Source organism: Salvia miltiorrhiza, chromosome 4, assembly GCF_028751815.1.
Source record: "Salvia miltiorrhiza cultivar Shanhuang (shh) chromosome 4, IMPLAD_Smil_shh, whole genome shotgun sequence".
NCBI classification, from domain to species: Eukaryota; Viridiplantae; Streptophyta; class Magnoliopsida; order Lamiales; family Lamiaceae; genus Salvia; species Salvia miltiorrhiza.
In genome coordinates this window covers 1,865,632-1,888,499 of record NC_080390.1, presented here as the reverse complement: position 1 = coordinate 1,888,499, position 22,868 = coordinate 1,865,632, and the positions used below count along the sequence as shown (strand labels likewise).

General features: G+C 39.4%; 4 protein-coding genes across 5 annotated transcripts; 3 read left to right on the top strand and 1 right to left on the bottom strand.

Moving 5' to 3' along the window:
* The first annotated feature begins 1,158 nt into the window (after positions 1-1,158).
* On the top strand, positions 1,159-2,310 carry LOC131021116 (protein FAR1-RELATED SEQUENCE 5-like). Its single transcript, XM_057950206.1, has one exon. The coding sequence runs from the start codon at positions 1,159-1,161 to the stop codon at positions 2,308-2,310; it is 1,152 nt and encodes a 383-aa protein (XP_057806189.1).
* Positions 2,311-4,028: 1,718 nt separating this feature from the next.
* LOC131021115 (polyadenylate-binding protein 8-like) lies at positions 4,029-9,622 on the top strand. Its single transcript, XM_057950204.1, has 8 exons — positions 4,029-4,242; positions 4,984-5,102; positions 5,187-5,831; positions 5,941-6,018; positions 6,160-6,249; positions 6,351-6,521; positions 6,596-6,681; positions 9,109-9,622. The coding sequence occupies exons 1-8, from the start codon at positions 4,029-4,031 to the stop codon at positions 9,620-9,622; spliced, it is 1,917 nt and encodes a 638-aa protein (XP_057806187.1).
* A 5,266-nt stretch (positions 9,623-14,888) lies between these two features.
* LOC131022140 (haloacid dehalogenase-like hydrolase domain-containing protein Sgpp) lies at positions 14,889-16,764 on the top strand. 2 transcript variants are annotated; one of them, XM_057951550.1, is made up of 5 exons: positions 14,889-15,258; positions 15,473-15,587; positions 15,652-15,806; positions 16,064-16,325; positions 16,433-16,764. In XM_057951550.1, exons 1-5 carry the CDS (start codon positions 15,146-15,148, stop codon positions 16,622-16,624), a joined length of 837 nt encoding a protein of 278 aa, XP_057807533.1. In that variant the 5' UTR covers positions 14,889-15,145; the 3' UTR covers positions 16,625-16,764. The 2 variants fall into 2 exon arrangements, with proteins under 2 accessions (XP_057807533.1, XP_057807534.1); XM_057951551.1 differs by having other exon boundaries at positions 14,970-15,258; positions 16,407-16,764.
* LOC131022139 (phragmoplastin DRP1E-like) lies at positions 16,747-21,624 on the bottom strand. The gene is made up of 15 exons (XM_057951549.1): positions 21,125-21,624; positions 20,829-20,892; positions 20,593-20,700; positions 20,095-20,196; positions 19,920-19,970; positions 19,773-19,834; positions 19,363-19,453; positions 19,201-19,265; positions 18,614-18,808; positions 18,410-18,529; positions 18,263-18,333; positions 17,894-18,119; positions 17,734-17,784; positions 17,222-17,653; positions 16,747-17,119 (listed from the first exon to the last, which is right to left on the bottom strand). The coding sequence occupies exons 1-15, from the start codon at positions 21,263-21,265 to the stop codon at positions 16,991-16,993; spliced, it is 1,908 nt and encodes a 635-aa protein (XP_057807532.1). The 5' UTR covers positions 21,266-21,624; the 3' UTR covers positions 16,747-16,990.
* Between the last annotated feature and the right edge of the window lie 1,244 nt (positions 21,625-22,868).

The window sequence follows — 22,868 nt, the reverse complement described above, 5'->3', positions numbered from 1 at the left end:
ATATGTCAAAATTAAAAAGGTGCATATGTATTTTAACATATATATTTCAAAGAAAAAAAAAGCAAAACAAATACAATGAAAATCTTGGGTATCAGTTGGAAACAAGAAATTGATGCAATGGGCCCCTCCACTATCCGCTGAAAATCAATAAAATTGAGCAAATGAGACTCGCATTTCAGCCAAAAACTGGTTCCCAGTTGGGAGCTGGTTTCTACTTTATTTTTTGGAAACTAATTTTACTTTTCTCCAATGGTAGCTTTAAATTTAGGAAACTAGCTTTTGGGACCGTTAAAGGGTAAAGTCTATCCTACGTGCTTTGCACCTGCACATCGCCCTAGGATGCGAACACGTGTCACTAGTCATAAAGCGTCCGGTTTAATACTTAAACTCATCGAACCGGTTGGGTTTTCCTTTTTCCAATGAATGTTTGACTTTATTTGTTTTTGTCATGCACATATTATTTTAGTAGGTTTTTTATAGGTTTACTAATAGGTTTACTAAAGATTTGTAGGACAAGTTTCGATCATCTGTTACTTAGATTTGAAAACAAGAATTTTTTGAACTATCTGATTACCTCTGTGTTTATTAGGAAGAGCTTAAGGTTTCATTTTTTTACAGACGTGATCTTTTTTTTGTTTAAGGTTTCGATCTGTTGCTTAAGGTTTCGATCATCTGATTACCTCTTTTGTAGGACTCGATTTTTTTGTTTCAATGAAGCTATTGACGATCGAATAATTTTCGATTTTTTTTTACGTTCCATGGAGAGAAACTCATCGAAAGGAGATGGTATGTATCATTTTGTTTTTTGCTTAATTTTTTTGCCCATGTATTCGTTTGTTGATAAACATGATAATTTTTTATTTGGTTTTTGTGCAAATATTTGTTCTTTTACTCGAATATGAAATGTTAAATGTAGAAGGAGGGTGAATTTATAGTGGTGTTGTTGCTTTTGTTGAATAATTGTTCTGTGGACTCATTTTTTTTCTTCACATTCCCATAAGTTTTTTTTTTCGACTTGTTTTACTGAAAGAAAGATGCCATGGTTTTCTATCAATTCTTGCATATTGCGGTTCACGTATGAATAGTGTCATAAATTTCGATTTGAACACATTCTATGATAGTGAGGGACATGGTAATACATTTAGCGATAATTTCAACATGCGGGATTTTATCGGTGATGAATCAGGAGGTGAGGGCAGTGATACGTGCTACAGAGAAGGCTGTGACGATAGAATTGAAGCTGTTATCGAGGATGAAACTGATGCGACTACGGAGATGGGTAGCAATAATACACGATCCAATACGAATGATGCCTTGGATGGGCTTGAAGCACTGCAGAGAAGTTATGAAAATAGGCTTCTTGAAGGTACTGCTATAGGCAGTTTGCATGAGGTGCATAAGCTATATTGTGATTATGCCATTTTGATGGGATTTTCAGTGCGCAAAGGTACTCAAGGTTATTTCAAGCCGACTATCAACCTTCGAATGAAGATGTATCTTTGTTCATGCGCAGGACCCCCAGATAACAAGTCGTCCGAGGGTAGATTAGCCGCGTACAAAAAACAGACGTATAGGAGTAATTGTAATGCAATGCTCCGTGTTGCACATGTCAATGTTGAGGCACCGTGGATAATTACGACATTTGTGAAGCAACATAACCACAAGTTGGTTAATCCTTCCCAGAGTTACTTGTTGCGATCGGCCCATAACATGTCACGGCAGCAGAAGAGGTTGCTTATTTCTATGCGGGCAAGTGGGATTGGTGTTAGCCGGGCCTATCTTTTTTTGGAAAATGAAGCAGAAAGCCGACAAAACATAGGATTCATACGAAAATATGTGTACAACGAATTACATTCGGATAGCCGAAATGCGTCGAAGGTTGACAATGCAGATGCTAATAAATTGTTGGAGATTTTGATCGATAGGGGATTGAGCGACCATTCCTTCTATTGGAAGGTAAAGTTAAAGGACGATGGGAGGCTTAAAAATCTCTTCTTTCGCGATACCTGGTGTTTGATCGACTGTCAGCATTTTGATGATGTTTTATCCGTTGATGCAACTTACAAGACGAACAAGTACAACTTGATATGTGTTCCAATGGTCGACATCAATCATCATCGTATGAATGTATTGTTTGGACTTTCTTTCTTGTCAAATGAGAAAGCAGTGTCGTATGAGTGGTTATTTAGTACCTTTCTGCAAGCAATGTATCACAAAGAGCCCTCCATTGTATTCTCCGACCAAGACATGGCTGTTGTGAATGCTATGGACTCGACTTTTCGGCAAGCATCACATAGGCTTTGTCAATGACATATCAACAAGAACGCCGTGAGGCACTTTGGGAATCTTAGTCATGATACAAATTTTAAAAAACAGTGGTATAGGTGTATGAATGGTTGCGAGAGTGGGGAGTAGTTTGATATTACCTGGAAAAGGATGATTGAGGATCACAATTTGGTTGAGAACAAATGGTTTTATACTATGCATAAAATGAGGAAACGTTGGTCTTCGGCATTCACACGTGACAAATTTTCTGGTGGTTTGCATGCCACATCTCGAAGCGAAGTGACGAACAAAGTTTTGAAAGAGTTATGCTCGACAACATCCACTTTGCATGAATTTGTTGTTGGCTTTGAGAAGATGCGGAATTCTTGGCGCACAAGAGAGTTCGAAGAAGATGCTCTTTGTCGAGGCATGCTCAGGATGTTTGTGCAAAGAACAGGTATTCTACTTCAGGTTGGTGAGGTATGTACGAGGAGTGTTTTCAAGTTGTTTGAGTTTGAAGCATTGAACACTATTTCGGCGGATTTGATTGAAGAAACCCTTTATTTGAATGCGGACGTATTGCAGTTCAAGTTGTCGTCTAATTCCGCTGTGACAGGTTATTGTGTTGTGAGATATAATCAGTTTACTAAATTTGCATCTTGCTCTTGTCATTTGTGGGAGACGGACGACATTATATGTCGGCGCATTTTTAGAGTCTATATATCTCCACTTTAACCAGCACAAAGTTCCTGATGAGATGCTATTGAATAGGTGGAGGAAAGATTCCAAGCAGCGGATATCTGTATCGAATAGGTTATCTGGTTCTTCCGCGCCAAACAAGTTCACGAATATGGTATTCGTTAACCACAACACCAAAGCTGTTTACGACCTATTAGCCGAATGTAAGGATGATAGTAGTTCTAGAGGTTTTTTAAATGAGAGTATTCGGGAGCTGATAGCTAAGGTGAAAACTATGAGAGTTGACACAACGGCCAACAGCACAGATGCCGCACATGAGAAAGTTTTCAAAGAGCCTTTGGTTCGTCCTATAAAGAAACCCTCTTTCGGATTACCTTACCAACTGAACTGAGCGTGCCGATTGAGGTTTTGCGCGCCACTTATCCCGCTTTGCTTCATCGGTTATATAGTATTATAAATAACACGTTTACTAACAATAAGTAATAATTTATGAATAATAAATAAAATTATACAATATAATTTAAAATGAATAATAATTGATATACTTTTTTAAAGTATCGTAATATAATTGGATTAGCTCAAATCCGATTGTATGGGTCGTGCTGTGCTTAAACACTTTAATGGGATAGAATTCAGTGTTGCATTAGACCGTGAGAATTTTGTTGAAAAAAAGGAATAAAAAAATAAAAAACGAACACGTCGTCAACTATATAAATAACCCGCACCCGCCTGCTTCTCTCCGCGTAACTCAAGGTGACTTGCGCTCCGCTGCTTCTCTCCGGCCACGCGCCGCCGAAGCCGCGCGCCTCGGCCTCTCTTACTTCCTTCTCCCATATTTTTTTTCAGTTACCAGAAAATCCTGAAAAGAGAAGCGAATTCATGCAATCGGCAACACTCGTTTTCCATGTGAAGTTAAATTTCGGATTTTTAACCGGTTCCTTTTTATTGTTTTACTCGTCGCTTCTTCGTTTTTTCGAATTGTTTCTCATTACTGTTTTACTGATTCTGATAATAGAGAAAATTAGATTATCAGTGCACAAGGTGATCATATCCTATAGGCGAATATGGCGGCGACAGAAGCGAATGTTGTGCCGGGGCAGCTGGCGCCGATTTTGACCGCGCTTTATGTTGGCGACCTTGACGACAGCGTGACGGAGGAAGAGCTGCTTCGATTGTTCAATCAAGCAGGCGACGTCGTCTCCGTTAAGATATGCATGGATGAAATCAATCAGCGCTCACTTGGATACGGTTATGTAAACTATAGGAATCCTGATGAAGGTACCAATATTGCTGATTTTCTCTCTCATCATGCACAAACAATTTATTAATCGACTGAATTGATTATTTTCCAGATAAATGTTTCCTTCTATTTCTCAACTTGGATTTGTAATTAAGTCCGAGTTGAATTATTATTTATTTCTGATGAAAATTTACTCGAGTTGAACCTACTATATATGATCTATTTTAAGTATGATTACGAGGGCCAAATTTATTCAATACTAGAGAAACAATCTAGGTCTAACTAGCGTATCTTAAATTAATTTAGCATATATATTGACTTTATTTTGATCTTGTGAGTTGTTAGGCGCTTGAAGTTTCATGATAAAGTTGTTTCTCAAACAGAAATTTACAAGAATAATACTCTCTCTATCTCAAGCACATGATTTACCTGATGTATAAACTGTCAACATATATATATCCTGCTTATTTGAAGACAGCAGCGGTCCTTTTGAATTTTGTCTCCCCCTTAATTTACATCAATTCGGACCCTCTATTACCTTCTAGTCTAGTGTGATATTTCAATTGCATTCGTGGATGATTGACATTTGACAACAATAAGGTTTAGGATTTAAGGTTTATATAAGAAAAATATACTCCCTAACATTTGACAATCTTAAACGGTTAGGATTCACACATGTTGTTATCTATGTATGAAATAGATAATGTCACGTAAATTTCCAATAGAGGATCTTAAATGCCTTTTCATGACATTGCTTCTAAGTTGTGTGTTTTTGATAGCTGAAAAAGCGTTGAATGTTCTGAACTTCACTCGTCTCAATGGCAAATGCATTCGGATTGCATATTCAAACAAAGAGGGAAGTCATCGTAAAAGTGGTCAGGGCAACTTATTTGTTAAGGTATTTGGTCAATTTGCAACAATATTTGTCGTTATTAATTTGAGTTAGGCTTATAATCCTAACTAAATTAGTCATCTCTTGCAGAATTTGGATAAAACAATCGACCACAAAGGTTTACACGATATTTTTAGTCCATTTGGAAAGATCTTGTCATGCAAAGTTGAGACAGATTCGTGTGGTCAATCAAAGGGGTACGGTTATGTGCAGTACAAGGAGGAGGTATATGCTGGCAGAGCTATTCAATATCTGCATGGTGTGTTGTTGCACGGGAAAGAGCTACATGTAGTGCCTTATGTCAGCAAGCAGGAGAGGGTGGCAAAATTCACCAACGTATTTGTGAAGAATATTTCGGCATCCACAACTGAGGGAGATTTGAAGTCGGTATTTGGAGAGTTTGGATCAATGACCAGTGTGGCAGTGATGCGCGACGAAGCAGGAAACTCAAAATGTTTTGGATTTGTCAACTTCTACAATGCAGAGGATGCAGCCAGGTCTGTTGAAGCTCTTAATGGCCGAGAATTTAGTGGGAAGGAATGGTATGTTGGTAGAGCTCAGAAGAAAGCTGAGAGGGAGCTAGAAATGAAGCTCAAGCGCAGGACGACTGCAAAAGAGATTCTTGAAAGGTCGTTGGGGATGAACAATGTCTACATCAAGAATATAGATGATGATGTTGACAATGACAAGCTCAAGGAAATGTTTTCTCCATTTGGCATCATAACGTCGTGCAAGGTTAGTTGGAAACTTCTTATGCATTCAATACTTTTTTGTTGTGTTTGTAGCTCATTCTTGAATTTATATCTTCAAGGTTATGGCTGATCTTAGATTTTGTATCTTCAAGGTTATGACTGATCTGAGAGGGATAAACAGAGGCTATGGCTTTGTCGCATTCTCTACCGGCCAAGAGGCTTCAAGAGCAGTAAATTTATTATTATTATTATTATTATTATTATTATTATTATTATTATTATTATTATTATTGTTATTATTATTATTATTTCATTCTACTCGAGATAAGCAAAAAGGAAATAATTGTTTTTTTTTTTTTGTATTTTTGTAGATTTCAGAGATGAATGGAAAGATGATAGGCAACAAGCCTATCTATGTTAGCATTGCAGAAAGAAAGGAAGTTAGACATCAACGGTTGCAGGTGCTTTTCTCTATAGTCTATTTTCGGATTTTCATTCTAATTTATGTATGCAATAGTGACCTCAAGGACTAGGACTAAGAGTTTGTGATTTTCTTTACCAGTCTATGTTTTCCAGCAGCATGCACCCGACCATGATGGTGCCTTCAGTGGTACCTCCTCGTCCGATTTTCTATGGCAATGTTGCACAACCTGAATTCGTCTATCCGCAGAGGTTTGTACCTCTGATTCCAAATTTCATGTTTCCCATGATGCAACGCCCGATGCACCAGCAGGTTAGTGCTATTTTCAGCTGTCGCATATTCTCCTTAAACTTTCCATCGCTAATCACTTTGTTACTACAAAATAGATGCCTTTAAGGGGATTAGGAAGCTCTAATGTCACCACTTCACAAGGAACTCGTGCAGTCATGCCAATGCACAACACAGTAATAATGTTAGTATACTTTAAAATAAATAACTTACTTTGTACATTGCATCTCCCACGCGAATGCCAACGTTCGGATTGACAAAATTCATATTTGAGTAGCTATGATTGCCCGAAGTTACACTGGGTATAGGGCAACCACCTTTACGCTTATTGTTCGTCTTTGTAGCGGTTTTTTGGAACTCCCTGGGCTCGATTATAGAACAATCCACCAACTCCTTCGATTTTGCAGATCTACTATGCATGGGCGACCTAGCAAACGGTGAAGCGTTCCTCTTACGTGGATGCTTCTTCGTACAAGAATCGTCACGTTGAACACTCCTAAAATCAAGTCTCCGTCCAACTTGCTTTCTATCGTCAACGACTGGAAGTGGCGATGCAACATACATCGAAGAACTTATAACAAGACTCCCTAATTTTTTTACTTCATCAGAAGACAAAGAAATTCGCACCTACACATACAAGCCAAAAGTATATATCCGTTAGTAAGAGTTTGAACAAAAATACATTCTACATAAATAAGATATCATTAAGTATATGTTTCAATACACATGAAATGTACTTACGGGGTTGCATCCATGTTCAGTCAAAAAAAAGTTAAGGAGTTCGTCATCTTTTGAAGTCAATACTCGACACCCACACCATTTCAACATTCTAGGAAAACTCGATAAATGTTGGGGATTCAACGATCCACAAAATGTTCCAAGTACCGGAAGTACTTCATAAGACCAACATTGTAAACCATATAAAAAACCATACGCTTGCAATGTATGACACTGGTTATCATCGGCGATGCTTGCCAATTCCCTCTTCAAACGATGTATCGAACTAACAAGATACTCATATGCAACAACACCCCAAGGGAAATCGTTAACATTCTTCACCTTCTCCAACAAATGCATGTAACCCATTTCGACTGTCCCATTATCATGATTACTATTAACAAGCATTCCGTAAATAATGAATAAGTAAGCAAGTTTCAAACTCTTCATTGAATTACCTCCCGTACCGGCACATTCCTTTCGAAATTCATTTTCAATGTCAGCAAATAGCAATTCTCTACGAGAGGGAAATACATGACCATGGGATTTAGAAAACTTTGGGAGAGCTACCATTACACTTTAAACCAGTCATCAAACAAAAATCGGCACAACCAAAGTCGATAACGTGTTGGCCAAAAGTGAAGGTCAAGGTATTATTTTCAATGTTATTAGAATGTAGTCTTCTACACAATAGTTTCATCAACTCGCCTTGAAACATAATCTCCCCAATGTCAAATAAATGACCAAAGCATGATGTTCGCAAATTAAACATATTTGCCTCCGATAAAAGTTCGCAAATTTCTTCCAAATACCAAATCTAGGAAACGGCGCTCAACTCAACCCCTATTTTCAATAATAAACAAAATCATAAATCAAGCCGAAGTCATGACTGCTTAAAATAAAAAAACGCTTCAACGCATAAATTTAGACAAATTCAATTACAAAAAACATAAGACTCTATCATCATCAAAATTTAGACTGTAATGAAGGAAAACTTGCACATGACATGGTAAATGAAAATGAAGATAACCAACAAAAATATCGCGCCGATTATTTAATATCTTCGCACACACAAGCTGGACAATTCTTTCAAGTATCTAAATTATGCCAAATATCATAATTGATTTCTCCACCGCTTTAACATAACGTATGGGGGAAAACATAAGTAAAATTGAGAATGAAAAAAAAACATAACGATACATACCATCTTCTTTCCACGAGTTGGCTTTCAACGAGTTTGTCTCCATGGCAACGTCTGATGAGGATTGAAATATGCACCAGCGCTGTGCACTATATAATGGGAACATTTCTATTTATGCTTATGATTAGTATTATTATTATTAAGCTAATCAGTACAGTTGAAGACTTGGGATAATAAAAGAAATAATAGAGCTTCCGGCGTAGTCAAGCAAGCATAGGCGACTCAGACCAAGGTCAATGTATTAAAGGGGCTTAAGCCCAATTATCTTAGGGAATGGGCTTGAGGCCCTAAGGCTTATTTACATGCTTATAAAATAGAGACTTAGTAGTGGGTTAGAAGAGGATCATCTCATTTTCTTCATTCATCTCTTGTAAAATGTAATTCTCTCGAAGTATAGTGAAAAAACCCCAAACACTCCGTGGACGTAGGTCTTCTCGACTGAACCACGTAAATCCGGTGTCGTTTACTGTTTTCTAGTTTAGGTGTTGGTTTCTCGTTTCACCAACTGGCGCCGTCTGTGGGAAAATCAGTTTAGGTGTTGGTTTCTCGTTTCACCAACTGGCGCCGTCTGTGGGAAAATCGAGCTAAGGCGTGAGATTCATTGTTCATCGAAGTTACTGTTCATCGGTTTACTGTTCATCGGTCAAAAAAAAATTCCAGATCTCGATTAGGGGTTTTCCAAAAAATTTCCAGATTCCGATTGGAGTTTCCGGCAAGCATCGTTTGTTCCAGTGTTTCCAGTTTCCGGCGACAAGGGCCGGTTAATCTCGACTTCAGCTCTCTCTCTCGCGTAAGAATCCAGAAAATAATCCCAAGAATTCACCTCCCGATCAGACTTCTTTTGTGGGGATCCGTCGAAGCCGAGCGGAGGAAAGTATTGCAGCGCAGTTGCGCGATCTCGGTTTTCTCTTTCACTCGATTCCCCAGAACAAAAAATTCCCAACAAATCCGTCGAGCGTATCGCCGCCTCTCCGCGGCCACCGAATCACCGATTCTCCGCAGTCAGCGGATCGCTGCTCCTCTACAACTAGGGAATCGCCGCTCCTCGGCAGCTAGGGAACCGCCGCTCCTCTGTAGCCAAGGAATTACAGCTCACCTACAGCTGACCATCGAAGGGCTCTCCGCGGCGGTCGAGGACTCGCTCTGCGACCACGTCGCCGCTGCCGATTCCATATCCACGCCGATCTCCGTTGAGGGGTTTTCCTAATTTGATGGGGAGATTTTCATTTTTCTTAGGGATTTTCTTCAATTAATTTCACAACAAACTTGATTCCTTAACCTTATTTGCTTACTTTTCTTATAATCTCTACTAATTATGTGCAATTCTTGATGCAAGGGGATATCAATGTTCGAAAATCTTGTAGGAGTTGATTGATAGAGGGAATTGCTGGGGGAGAAAGTAGACTCCGGTGAAATATCGTCGAAGCACGATACCAGCAAGGGAGCTGCTTAGCCTGCTTTTTTTTTATTATTATACATCAATGGTGTTTGTTTCTTGCTAAAATTTTAAATCTGTTTGAGGGATTTGTCATTGTCTGATTGACATTCGCTATTGTCCGCTTCTGCAAATTAATCGGGGAAGAATTACTGGGTGTTTCTATTGGATTCGTATGAGAACTTGGTATTGAGACTTAAACTCCCGGGATAATATATGTGATTGTGCTGCTACCTTGATTTTATTTAGTTATCTTAGTGTTGTTTGCAAATGGGGATTTTTGTAAATTATGTGACAGTGCATGCCTACTGTTAATGGAGCTATAAAATATTAGGTGGTATTCCAAACTAATAGATTTTGTAAATTTATTTGTTGTCGAGATACTTGAATGTTGTTGGCGTGAAATTTATCAAGTGCTAAGGCCTTTAATGGCTGAGAACTGGGGTTTCATTTTATCAAGAGTATGCTTGCCAACATTATGATGTTTATGAATTATGGGATTCAAGGGTTCAACTATTTGCATCATTCGTTTACAGCCCTATCTCAAGGGGCCCTCATATTTTATTAATATATGTGCTTAAGAATTTTTGCAGCACATGATAAGCAAATTTGGTGAATGATTTGAACAATTATGGTAAATACCATAATGTAAAACAGGGTAACCCACTAATAAGTGATAATTCAGGTACTTCGCTGAACTCTATCAATGAGAGGAGCATGATTGGGATATGTGATATTTTATCACTTGGGCAAAATCATGATTTATATGATCTTTGAGGGGATTTGAAAATTTGAATGAATTTATCGGTATATGAATATGGGAATCAAGTTGTGGCAATGGATTATATAATCTAGGGTCCGAATTCTCTTTGCAGCCCCGTCTCAAGGGGCTTTCATATTTGTACTAATATCTGTGCCTAAGAGATCTTGTAGCACAGGGCAATTAAATTTGGAAAAGCTTTGAACAAAATATGGGAACCGCCATAACATGAAAACGGTAAACCACTTGCAAAACTTTATGTGGTAATTCAGGTACTTCGCTAAACTTTATCTCGTGGAAGCATGTGAGCATGATGGGGGAGTATTATGCTTTATCACTAGGCAAAATTATGATCTTAAGGTATTTTATGGGAACATGTAAGCATGATAGGGATTTGGGAAATTTTCTACTTCTTTACTTGGGAAAAATCATGACTTATATGATCTTTGATGGGATTTATGTAATCACAACATCATCTTGGAAGCTGCACACCTTCTGCATATGTGCTAGGGCTTGAAATACAACTTGAATTATGTTACTTGGGAATTGTAGTTATGTTAACTCTCTCACAATCATCACAAGCATGAGCACCAAACACACACACTTAACATGTTCATGCAGAGCATTGCACATATCACCAGAGGAGGGAGTAGGGTGTATACCCATAATCCACAATTTACAAATTCAAAATTGCTGCTCAGCGAGTTAAGGGGAAAACAATTGCTTCTTAGCAAGCCAAGGGAAAAGCAAACGTCAAGGGCAGACCAGAGGAATCATTTCAATCGTAAGCCGCGAAAGTCGGATGCATCCCCCGGATGATCCAAACTCCGCGCAGAGGGTTACTGATTCAATCGTAAGCCGCGAAAGTCGGATGCATCCCCCGGATGATCCAAACTCCGCGCAGAGGGTTACTGTTCAATCGTAAGCCGCGAAAGTCGGATGCATCCCCCGGATGATCCAAACTCCGCGCAGAGGGTTACTGATTCAATCGTAAGCCGCGAAAGTCGGATGCATCCCCCGGATGATCCAAACTCCGCACAGAGGGTTACTGTTCAATCGTAAGCCGCGAAAGTCGGATGCATCCCCTGGATGATCCAAACTCCGCGCAGAGGGTTACTGTTCAATCGTAAGCCGCGAAAGTCGGATGCATCCCCCGGATGATCCAAACTCCGCGCAGAGGGTTACTGATTCAATCGTAAGCCGCGAAAGTCGGATGCATCCCCCGGATGATCCAAACTCCGCGCAGAGGGTTACTGTTCAATCGTAAGCCGCGAAAGTCGGATGCATCCCCCGGATGATCCAAACTCCGCGCAGAGGGTTACTGTTCAATCGTAAGCCGCGAAAGTCGGATGCATCCCCCGGATGATCCAAACTCCGCGCAGAGGGTTACTCTTTAATCGTAAGCCGCGAAAGTTGGTTGCACCCCCCGGGTCCTCCATGCTCCGCGCAGAGGGTTACTATTTAATCGTAAGCAGCGAAAGTTGGTTGCACCCCCCGGGTCCTCCATGCTCCGCGCAGAGTGTTCAAGCTTGGAGGGAAGCAGCAAAGGAGGGAAGCAGCAAAGGAATGCATACAAAGGAGGGAAGCAGCTGAGGAATGCCCCGCCATGATTTCACTGCTCTGCCGTGATTTCACTGTTCTACCGTGATTTCACTGCTCTACCGTGATTTCACTGCTCTACTGTGATTTCACTGCTCTGCCGTGATTTCACTGCTCTACCGTGATTTCACTGCTCTGTAGTGATCCCAATGCTCTGCCGTGACCCCAATGCTCTGCCGCCGTCCGGGACCCCAATGCTCTGCCGCCGTCCGTGACTTCAATGCTCTGGCATGATTTCAATGCTCTGCCGGGATTTCAATGCTCTGCCGGGATTTCAATCCTCTGCTGGGATTTCTCTGCTCTGAAAGGGCCTTTCTCTGCCCTGACCGGGCTGCTCTGAGGGACATTTCTCTACTCTGAAAGGGCATTTCTCTGCTCTGACCGGGCTGCTCTGAGGGACATTTCTCAGCTCTGAAAGGGCATTTCTCTGCTCTGACCGGGCTGCTCTGAGGGACATTTCTCTGCTCTGAAAGGGTATTTCTCTGCTCTGACCGGGCTGCTCTGAGGGACATTTCTCTGCTCTGAAAGGGTATTTCTCTGCTCTGACCGGGCTGCTCTGAGGGACATTTCTCTGCTCTGAAAGGGTATTTCTCTGCTCTGACCGGGCTGCTCTGAGGGACATTTCTTTGCTCTGAAAGGGCATTTCTCTGCTCTGATCGGGCTGCTCTGACGAGCATTTCTCTGATCTGATAGCAATTTCTCTGCTCTGACCGGGTATTTCTCTGCTCTACTCTACGGGCTACACTGTTTTGCGCCTTTGCTCTATGGGCTGCTTTGATCTATTTTAATCGCTGCTCAGCGAGAAATAAGCCGCCTTTTGGCGTGCTATTGTCATCTATTGGTCTTTTCACGCGCTGGATTTCTTACGCGCTCAACAAGGTATATTGTTCAGACTCGACAAATATTTGTGACGGGTTTTCTCACATGATCAGAGTATCATATTTCTCAACTTTGACATGGGTCTTCCTATGTTATTTGGGTATTCTTGCAGCAGTCTTCTGGTTCATCCAACACAAAGCATTTATATTGCCTATCTATGCAAAGTATTCAATATGGGGTATTCTCAGCGCTGGTCTTCTTATGCGCCCAAAGAAATGGAAATTATTTATCTTTGTCAACATTTAATAAACAAGAAGGAAATCTAATTTGGAACTACAATTCCAAAGTCAAGGGGAAAATGCTTATCTCTGCCTTCTTATAATATTAAAACTCTTATGTCTTCATGATTTGCAGGGATTAAGGAAAACAGCACAGCGCTGACTTTAACAATACTTGGCTGGCTGAACACGAAGAATACCCGGTTCAACCAGACCAGGAGGGGAGTAGCTGATGAGGACTGAAATATGCACCAGCGCTGTGCACTATATAATGGGAACATTTCTATTTATGCTTATGATTAGTATTATTATTATTAAGCTAATCAGTGCAGGTTTAATTGAAGACTTGGGATAATAAAAGAAATAATAGAGCTTCCGGCGTAGTCAAGCAAGCATAGGCGACTCAGACCAAGGTCAATGTATTAAAGGGGCTTAAGCCCAATTATCTTAGGGAATGGGCTTGAGGCCCTAAGGCTTATTTACATGCTTATAAATAGAGACTTAGTAGTGGGTTAGAAGAGGATCATCTCATTTTCTTCATTCATCTCTTGTAAAATGTAATTCTCTCGAAGTATAGTGAAAAAACCCCAAACACCCCGTGGACATAGGTCTTCTCGACCGAACCACGTAAATCCGGTGTCGTTTACTGCTTTCTAGTTTAGGTGTTGGTTTCTCGTTTCACCAACGTCAAAAACCACCGAAAATTTTAACAACATAAATAGCTTCATTGAAACAAAAAAAAGATCGTGTTTGTAAGAAAATGAAACCTTAAGCTCTTCCTAAAAAACACAAAGGTAATTAGACGGTTCAAAAAATTCTTGTTTTCAAATCTAAGCAACAGATGATCGAAACGTGTCCTACAAATCTTTAGTAAACCTATAAAAAACCTACTAAAATAATATGTGCATGTCAAAAACAAATAAAGTCAGACATTAATTGGAAACAAGAAAACCCAACCGATTCGATGAGTTCGGTGAGTTTGTATTAAACCGGGCGCTTTATGACCAGCGACACGTGTTCCATCCTAGGGCGACGCACAAGTGCGAAGCACCCATGATAGACTTTACCGTCCAACGGTCCCAAAAACTAGTTTCCTAAATTTAAAGCTACCATTGGAGAAAAGTAAAACTAGTTTCCAAAAAACAAAGTAGAAATCGGCTCTCAATTGGGAACTAGTTTTTAGCTGACATGCGGGTCCCATTTGCTCAATTTTATTGATTTTCGGCCGATAGTGGAGGGGGTCATTGCATCAATTTTTTGTTTCCATATATATTTCAAAGGGAAAAAAAAAACAAATACAAAGAAAATCTTGGGCATCGGTTGAAAACAAAAAATTGATGCAATGGACCCCTACACTATCGGCTGAAAATCAATAAAATTGAGCAAATGAGACCTGCCTTTCAGCCAAAAACTAGTTCCCAATTGGGAGCTGATTTCTACTTTGTTTTTTAGAAACTAATTTTACTTTTCTTCAATGGTAGCTTTAAATTTCGGAAACTAGCTTTTGGGATTGTTGGAGGCACCCTAAGATTATTTAACCATCATGTTTTATATCCGGAACCAAAACATCCTTGTGCGAATAATAATATTCCAATCCTGTCTAAAAAGAATATATTCTAATTCTGTCTAAAAAAAATTAATATTCCAATTCCAATATTTAGATGGGCGGGGTGATGTGACATTAACGTTGGTTGAAACTGCGACATTGTAGACCACGGGAATTCCTTGAGGATCTCATCTGCCTTCCCTAATCCTTCATTGCATCGACTTCGATTCTCTGCTCTGCTCCTTCACACACCTCACACACTAAACATTCGAATACCATTTGGCTGCATAGTTATGCCGGCGCTTCAGCTTTTCTCCCCTTTTCTCCCAAAGCTTCCATTTTTCTGCACACTAAATCTTTCTGCTCCTCCCGCCTTTTCTTTTCGGATGTCTTCCTCCACGCCAAGGTATCCTCTCTCTCTCTCTCGCCTTTAGTGTTTCTTTATTCAGGCTTTTAGTTGAAGTTTAATTTCTGTAACATTGTTGGATAAGTTGTTACGAATGGGATTGTCGTGCCAATTGGTGCAGGTGAAAAATGAGAAGAAATGTTAATCAAGATTGCAGAAACATCTTAATTAGGGTTCTTGGATGAGCATGAACTAATTCTCCATTATATGCTAGGTGCTCCTCACTTGCATCGGTTGCTCCGCTCGAAGCAATCCTATTTGACATTGATGGAACACTAGCTGATTCGGATCCTATCCATTACTACGCATTTAGAGAAATGCTTCAAGAGGTCTTCTCTCTTTCCTCGTCTCCTCTCCCATTTATGATGCTGGTTTGATGTCACAACCTTGCAGCTAGGATTCAATGGAGGAGACCCCATAACTGAAGAATTCTTCATCAACAATATTAGTGGCAAGCATAATGAGGAACTCTGCCACGTTCTCTTCCCAGATTGGGATCTCGAAAGAGCGAGGAAATTTTTCGATGACAAGGAGGCGATGTTCCGGAGGTAAAATACGAACTAGCTAAAATGTATGAATTCTATGTAGAACACGTATGAATTCGCTGTCTAAATTGGTGAACTACGTAAATCCTATGTTTTCTTTACGTTTTCTGTTTGATTGTGCTCTTTAATCCTATTATGTCACAACAACTTGAACTATGTATAAATTTCTTCTTAATGAAAATGCAGTAGCTCAACGCTTTGATGCTACGCTTGTAGACAATTTACCCTGTGCCAACTAACGTTCTCAAGGAAACAAGCAGACTGGCAGCAGAACAAACGGAACCCGTTGCTGGGCTCGACGCGCTGTGCAGATGGGTGGAAGACAAGGGGCTGAGACGCGCTGCAGTCACCAATGCACCGAGGGCGAATGCTGAGATGCTGATCTCCTTGTTGGGGCTCGAAGAATTCTTCGAGCTGCTCGTGATTGGGAACGAATGTGAACGACCAAAGCCGTTTCCAGACCCGTACTTGAATGCTCTGCAGGGCCTCGGAGTATCTGCTGATCATGCATTTGTCTTTGAGGTTCGGCTAGCTAGCTTTTCTAACATATATATATCAACTTTGACGGATAACAATGTGGTGTAGCACTGAAACCCTCATTAGCTTTCTATTCCGATGTTTTGTTTAAGGATTCTGTGTCTGGAATAAAAGCTGGGATGGCTGCTGGGATGCCAGTGGTAGGCTTGGCTCTGAGGAATCCTGAAAGCTTGTTGACAGGAGCTGGGGCAGCTATGGTGATCGAGGATTATACCGAGTCGAAGCTCTGGAATATTCTAGAAGAAATAGCCAACAAGAAACAGGAATTCGAAGTTATTACATGAGCTGGGAAGAATGCCATGGATGCACTGATTAGCCTGTTGTTTTTGTGGCTCTAATAGAAGAGAAAAGAAAATCTCCACTTTTAACTTTTTATGAAGCTAGTTATATAAATGAAAGTGCACTCTTTGTTCTTGTAGCTAAATTACTACTAAATTCAAAACTGCAAACTCACACCTTGGTTCTGTACAATGGAAAATTACAGAGGGGGGAAGAAAAAGCTTTAGCTAAGCACAATAATGCAAGAATAGATCAATAAACATTACAAAACCGAAGGTTTCTGATCTTAAATAAACAATCTATATTCTGCTATGGGTCATTATAGTGAAGTATATAAACATACAAAATTATGTCCATGATTCGTGTCGAGTTCATCTTGCCCATGATACAGAATCGACCTCGTCCCTTGCCTTCTTGTAAAGTTCAAGCCGTTTCACCATCTGCAGCCTCTTCTCCATCAAGGCCGGATCTTCATCCAGTAAGTCACCTAGTTGCTTGCCCTGTAACGCGACCAAAACGACATCATAAATTGGGAAATTTGGAGGGAGATGTTTATTGTAAGATGGAAAATGGAAAATGGAAAATAGAGCTTGTCGTTGTACCTCTCTTTTCCCAATTTGCGTGTAGAAGTAACTGAGTAAATTCTGTTTTGCTTCCTTAACTTGACAATGGACGACGGCCTTGGGTATTGTGTTCTTCAGATTGTCTGATACCATCTTCACATAAGATGATACATTTGATCCTATCGTCCTGAAATGCCCCTCTGAATAACGATCAATAGCCGCCTCAGCTACTGAGTTGTCGCGTTGATTTTCCCTTGGATTGTCCTTTGGGTTTCCCCGTGGATTCCCACCCGGGTTTCCTGCTCTCTCGACTTCCTGGGGAAGTCTGCGGAAGAACTCGACAGTCAGATATGAAGCTTCCATATCAACCAATCTAATGGCTGTTTTCTTGCCTTCCTCACGAAACCGTTCCAGAGATTCATTGGTTGCGGCTGCTATAGTTGATTGCAGACTTGGGAATCGTCTCAATTCCTGCTCCGTTGGAGATATTTCAGCGCCAGCACAATAAACCGGAAAACGGAATCACGAATTGACTAATGTCAGAAGGTTACCTGACACTCCCCAATTGACTTCCTCACTAGTTCCTTCAAGACAAAGTGAACCTGAACAACGGCTTTTGTGGTCATTCATTGATGCTGAAGTATAGAATTTGACATCTAGCTACTATACATAGTAAAGTAGTATATTGCATCCAATTTAGGAATTACTTACAGCATCAACAGTTGCTTCAGCAGGCCCTCTGAAATAATTCAGTGAGCCCTCAATAAGTCGTCTATAACCTTGCTCAGGAGCAATCAAGTGTGGCTGATAACCATCAGCTTCTGAAACAATTCTTTTAACGTTTTGCAGTGAGAGATGTCGATCAAATGGAAGTTTTTTCAAAGCAGCTGGTAGCTGATTGTCAAAAACACCATAAATTCGATCCCCCCCTGGCCGGCTGAAATAATCAACATCAGCTGATTAGGATCTTAGACAATGCGTGCCTGCTATACGCAACTTCAAAGACATCCAATTTAGAAGGCTTCTCAGAAAAGTTATGCAGATAGGAAGTACAGGACAAAGAACTAGAGAGAAACTTACCCTCCATCAAGATGCTCCTTGAATATCTTATCAAAAGCTCGACAAAGTTCCAAGATGGTGTACAGTTGAGCCTGAAACACATTTCAGTTGCTCAAAGTGTAGATCAATAATCATGATGGGAATGTAAGAACTCGAGAAAGAACTCACCCCAGCATCAACAGCAACAGGCCTTCCAAGGTGATCTAGCTCAGATTCGAGCTCATCGACACTTTTGTTTATTAAGGAAGTAATACTTGGAATTCTTGCTCTAATTACAGATTCCAAGTGCTGAAACAGAAAAATTCAACCATATGAGTTCCACTCAAGCAATCCAGTCAGGACATCAGTTACAATTCACAAACAAAATTGTACCCCGGATAGAAGTTTTGCAAGATACTCAGAGCCCATTCTACTCGCCAAGTGTGAATAGTCAGGACTCGTAGCAAAATAGTCACGCTCGTTTCTCCTAGCAGCCATCATATCAACTTGCTTATTGATATCTGCTTGTGAACGATTGACTATACCAACCCAGGGTTGTTGTAAGCGATAAGATCTGCCTTCCAGAACCTATTGGGTAATGCATAACTAAAAGTGTTAGTCAAAATGCTCATGTGTTCTTCATATTTTAACAAGTAGGAAGTGTAACTAGATGCAGTGATGAAACAAAGCTGAATGAGACAAGAAAGTAGAATCTGACTAATGACCACATAAGCTGTACAGAAGCTAAAAATAAAACGACACATATATTGGAGTAACAAACAGGAACTATTCCCACTTTGATGGAAATGAATATCATCATCTCAGATTTCAGATTTTTAAATGAAAAATTTCACTGCAGCCATATCGTTATTCTTCGTTTCCAAAAGGATAGTGCCCCAAACAGATGAGCAAATACTTCAACTTTTCCAACATTATCTGAGTTACGAGTTTTCTTGAGAGAGAATGTGGGGTTAGTTTACCTCAAGTGCGTTAGTTCCTTTGTCCATCAGATCCAGCTTTGTCAGCACTCCAAATGTTCGATCACCTACATGAATTTGAATGAGTCGACAGGCATACCTAGTTACATAGACAAACTATCAGCCTATACACTCTTGATTTGTCAAATGAGACGCAAAACTCACCCGAAGGATCTACTTCCCTCGAAAGCTTAATAGCATCAGAAGTTGCAATATCTTGGTTAGCTGGAGAAATTGCCAGTATGATGCAATTGGGCTGCATTGACCCAAAAATAAGAAGAAGAAAATTCAATAACAAAAAAACAAAATGAAAGAATAGCAAATGAAGTAGATAAATGCAACGGACATATCTACTATGTACATAACAAAAATGAACTTTCACTAAAACGGTTACTCAGTCAAAAAGTTGACAAGTTAGTCAAGCCTTTGTAGTTACAAACTAACTAAGTTACATCAATACTCATAAATTATTGCTACAAGTACTTCTACATTTATATGTGTAATCGGGTTCAATATTATGAGGGTAACAAAGGCAAACATATTAGGAAAATATAACAAGATATTATTATCTTTACCTTCTCAACATAGGAGCGAACCATATTTTCAATGTCCTCAACTACACTGTCTGGTTGCCCCTCTGCAAGATAAAAGTTTTTACATTGGACAAAGTCCCCATGAATTGATTATTGTACTAGAAGTTGGAGGTGCAAATATACACTTACCAACAGCAACTTTCGTCAAACCAGGAAGATCAATCAGAGTTAAGTTAACAACTGCAAGAAATATTCAAAAGGCATCAGTGGGTAGAAAACTAGCTACACTAAAAGGAAATCTGGTAGTCAGAGATTTAACGATGTTTAGCCCAACAAACATTTATTCAGCGCCAGGAAAGAATACCATGGGGTGAATAGATGCTTAGATGAATCGGAATAGGAGAAATCTGTTTTGTTTTCCCGGTCACTCTATCTGTTTCATCCTGAATCTCCTTGCGAACCAAGGCTGCAACATAAAGTGAGATAGTAGACATATTATCAGTTTGTCAGCAAACTGGTGTTGGGATTGTCATAGCTGAAATTGCTTATGCGACATGGTACACAGTATACATGTAACAGTTAGCCAATCATGAGAAGCAAACAGAGGAAATGTATCCGAAACCATCATCGTAAATACTCAGGTATGTATGAATAAGCTTTCACATAATCCTAAAACGTTAACTATACATTCATTTGTCATTTCCCTCCAAGATATCAATTCTCACGTTGTCCTATAATGGAAATTAACAATTTGCAACACAAGCAATATACAGAAACAAAGAAGATAAAGTAACTTCCAAAGACTAAATAAATATCACAATCAGGCGTTCCTTAAAAACGATGCATGAAATGCTGCACATACAGAAATCAGTGAACCGCCTCTGCGGCAAATGCCCAAACTCTGCATATTCCTCCTGCCCTTCTTCAATATGCTGCAGTTGCAACACCAGAGGTCGCCGCGTAACGATGCCTAAACTCATCAAATCCGGAAAGGACGCATCAGATATTGAGGGCTGACAATCGAATCAACACCAATACTAGCACAAAAAATGCAAGTCTAACTCGAGAATCGCAATTGCATAAATTGAAATGACTAACCGGAGCCTCGAGGAAGAAAATCTCGTCCAACGATGCTCTCCAACACGGATGACTTTCCCGAACTCTGTTAATTTCACGAGAATCTCCATTAAAAAGAAAAACAGTAATCTTAGGGCTAAATTCAACAAACTCCTTGTTGTAATAAAATAAAAGGTAATATTCCCCTCGTGATCAGCGTCGATATGCTCGTTTCTCCAAATACAAACACCAATAAACTAAGCTTTCATTTCTTCTGTGCGTGAATTGTAACTAAGGAACGTAACAAATTCTCCAAAAAACAACAGAGATAAGCTAACCTGACCACCAACGACGGCGACGGAGGGGAGAGCGTCCCACAGAGAAGAGAAGGCCTGCTGGTCGCCGCCGTAGTCTTCGAGAGCAGTGCAGGCCCTCTGTATTCTGTTCACCAGTCCAATCAAGCTCCCCATAGTCGCCATCTCAACGTTAGATTTCAACTCTGCTTCTTCCAAAGGAAAGGCGGCAGCAGCAGCAGCAACAAAGTTGGAACGATCGCGATCAGCGTTCAACTCCAAACACAAAAAGAGGAAATTCAAGCTGGGGAAATTACCGAAACTTAGAGCATAAGCAACAGAAATAGGAAGAAGAAACAATTGGAGCAGAAACTGGGAGAGAGAATTCAAAGAGAGAGAGACGGAAGGATGGACCGGGAATTTTCAAACTTTATGCAAAGGCGTGTGGCGATAGTAATATTGCGAGGGGGTTGTGCTAAAATGCGCCGGTGGTGTTTGTTTACTTAGGAAAATTGGTAAGGAAAAAGGAAGGGTCCAATGGTGTTGTACATTTTTTTTTTCTACTGCTTTTCCATTAACTTAAAAAGAAATTGGAAAATAGTATTAAAAATGCAACAATGTCTAAATTGCATAGGTTGTAAAGTCAAACTATGTATTAGGTGTGTTCCGAGTTGGAAGACTCACTAATATTTTATTATTATCAATGGATATTACTAAATATTATTTCATGTATAAATTCATAATCAAGAGTTTTGATGATCAAATTGAAAAAGATTAAAATATATTTGGTAAGTTTTGAAAATTGAATTATAATCCACAAATGAGTAAAGGTTGGCATATACTTTATAATTATTCTTTTAAGTAAATAGAATATTTAAATTTTAATAGGTAGAACTCCCTAAGTAATAGACTAGCTTACTAATTTCTAGCTTAATTTGAAATTCATGCTAATATAAATTATAGCATGATTTATAATGACTATTAATTTTAAATAAATTATTAGTAAAAAATACTCCATTCGTCTCACTTCAATAGGCTCATTTTCCTTTTTTGATAAAAAAGTTATACTGGTGTGGATAACACCACTTTACTACCACTTTCCTACTAAAAAGTAAATTTTCCTAATTTCCGTGCCTAAAATAAGTGAGCCTATTGGAGTGGGACGAAGAGAGCAGCAGAAGAATGAAATAGCTTATAATACAAAGTCTTTGTGATGAATTTAAATAATTTGTAGGTTTTAGACAGCGAGGGACCTCGTATTCTAGTGTTACGGCCACTGTCTACTAGCTATTTAAATTTATGTTAAAGAGTATTTATTAGGGGAAATTTTCAAGAGCTCGTTGGTAGGAATAGGATCATCGTTATTATCTAACCTCATATTTTATCATATTATTTTTTCATTAACTTAATGGAAAACAGTATTACAGTTACGGGTGTAAACAAACCAAGCCGCTCACGAACTATTCGGAGCTCGGCTCGAAAAAAGTTCGCTCAAGTTCGTTTACAGAAGCTCGATAAATAAACAAACCAAACTTGAGCTTAGTAGTATTCGGCTCATTAGCTCGTGACCATGTTCATCAAGTAATTCACCTTGAAAAATATAAATTATTAGTATATACAACTTATATTTATCCATTAAAATTAATAATAATTGTATTAAATCTCTAATTAATTTTATTTGTCATAAGAAAATAATTAATATATTTATTATTTAAAATAAAATAATTTATTTTTAAAATAAAATAATCAATATTTTGAATATAAATATAAATTTAGAAAGTTCACATAG

Coding starts and splice junctions, on each gene's coding strand:
- LOC131022140 (XM_057951550.1), top strand. CDS start 15,146: ATGCCGGCGCTTCAGCTTTTCTCCCCTTTTCTCCCAAAGCTTCCATTT. Junction 15,259..15,472: donor ATGTCTTCCTCCACGCCAAG/GTATCCTCTCTC, acceptor ATTATATGCTAG/GTGCTCCTCACTTGCATCGG. Junction 15,807..16,063: donor AAGGAGGCGATGTTCCGGAG/GTAAAATACGAA, acceptor GGAAACAAGCAG/ACTGGCAGCAGAACAAACGG.
- LOC131021116 (XM_057950206.1), top strand. CDS start 1,159: ATGCGGGATTTTATCGGTGATGAATCAGGAGGTGAGGGCAGTGATACG.
- LOC131022139 (XM_057951549.1), bottom strand. CDS start 21,265: ATGGCGACTATGGGGAGCTTGATTGGACTGGTGAACAGAATACAGAGG. Junction 20,701..20,828: donor TTTTCTTCCTCGAGGCTCCG/GTTAGTCATTTC, acceptor TGATGAGTTTAG/GCATCGTTACGCGGCGACCT. Junction 18,334..18,409: donor CTGTTGCTGTTGATGCTGGG/GTGAGTTCTTTC, acceptor AATGTGTTTCAG/GCTCAACTGTACACCATCTT.
- LOC131021115 (XM_057950204.1), top strand. CDS start 4,029: ATGGCGGCGACAGAAGCGAATGTTGTGCCGGGGCAGCTGGCGCCGATT. Junction 6,522..6,595: donor AACGCCCGATGCACCAGCAG/GTTAGTGCTATT, acceptor ACTACAAAATAG/ATGCCTTTAAGGGGATTAGG. Junction 6,682..9,108: donor ATGCACAACACAGTAATAAT/GTTAGTATACTT, acceptor AAAAATTTCCAG/ATTCCGATTGGAGTTTCCGG.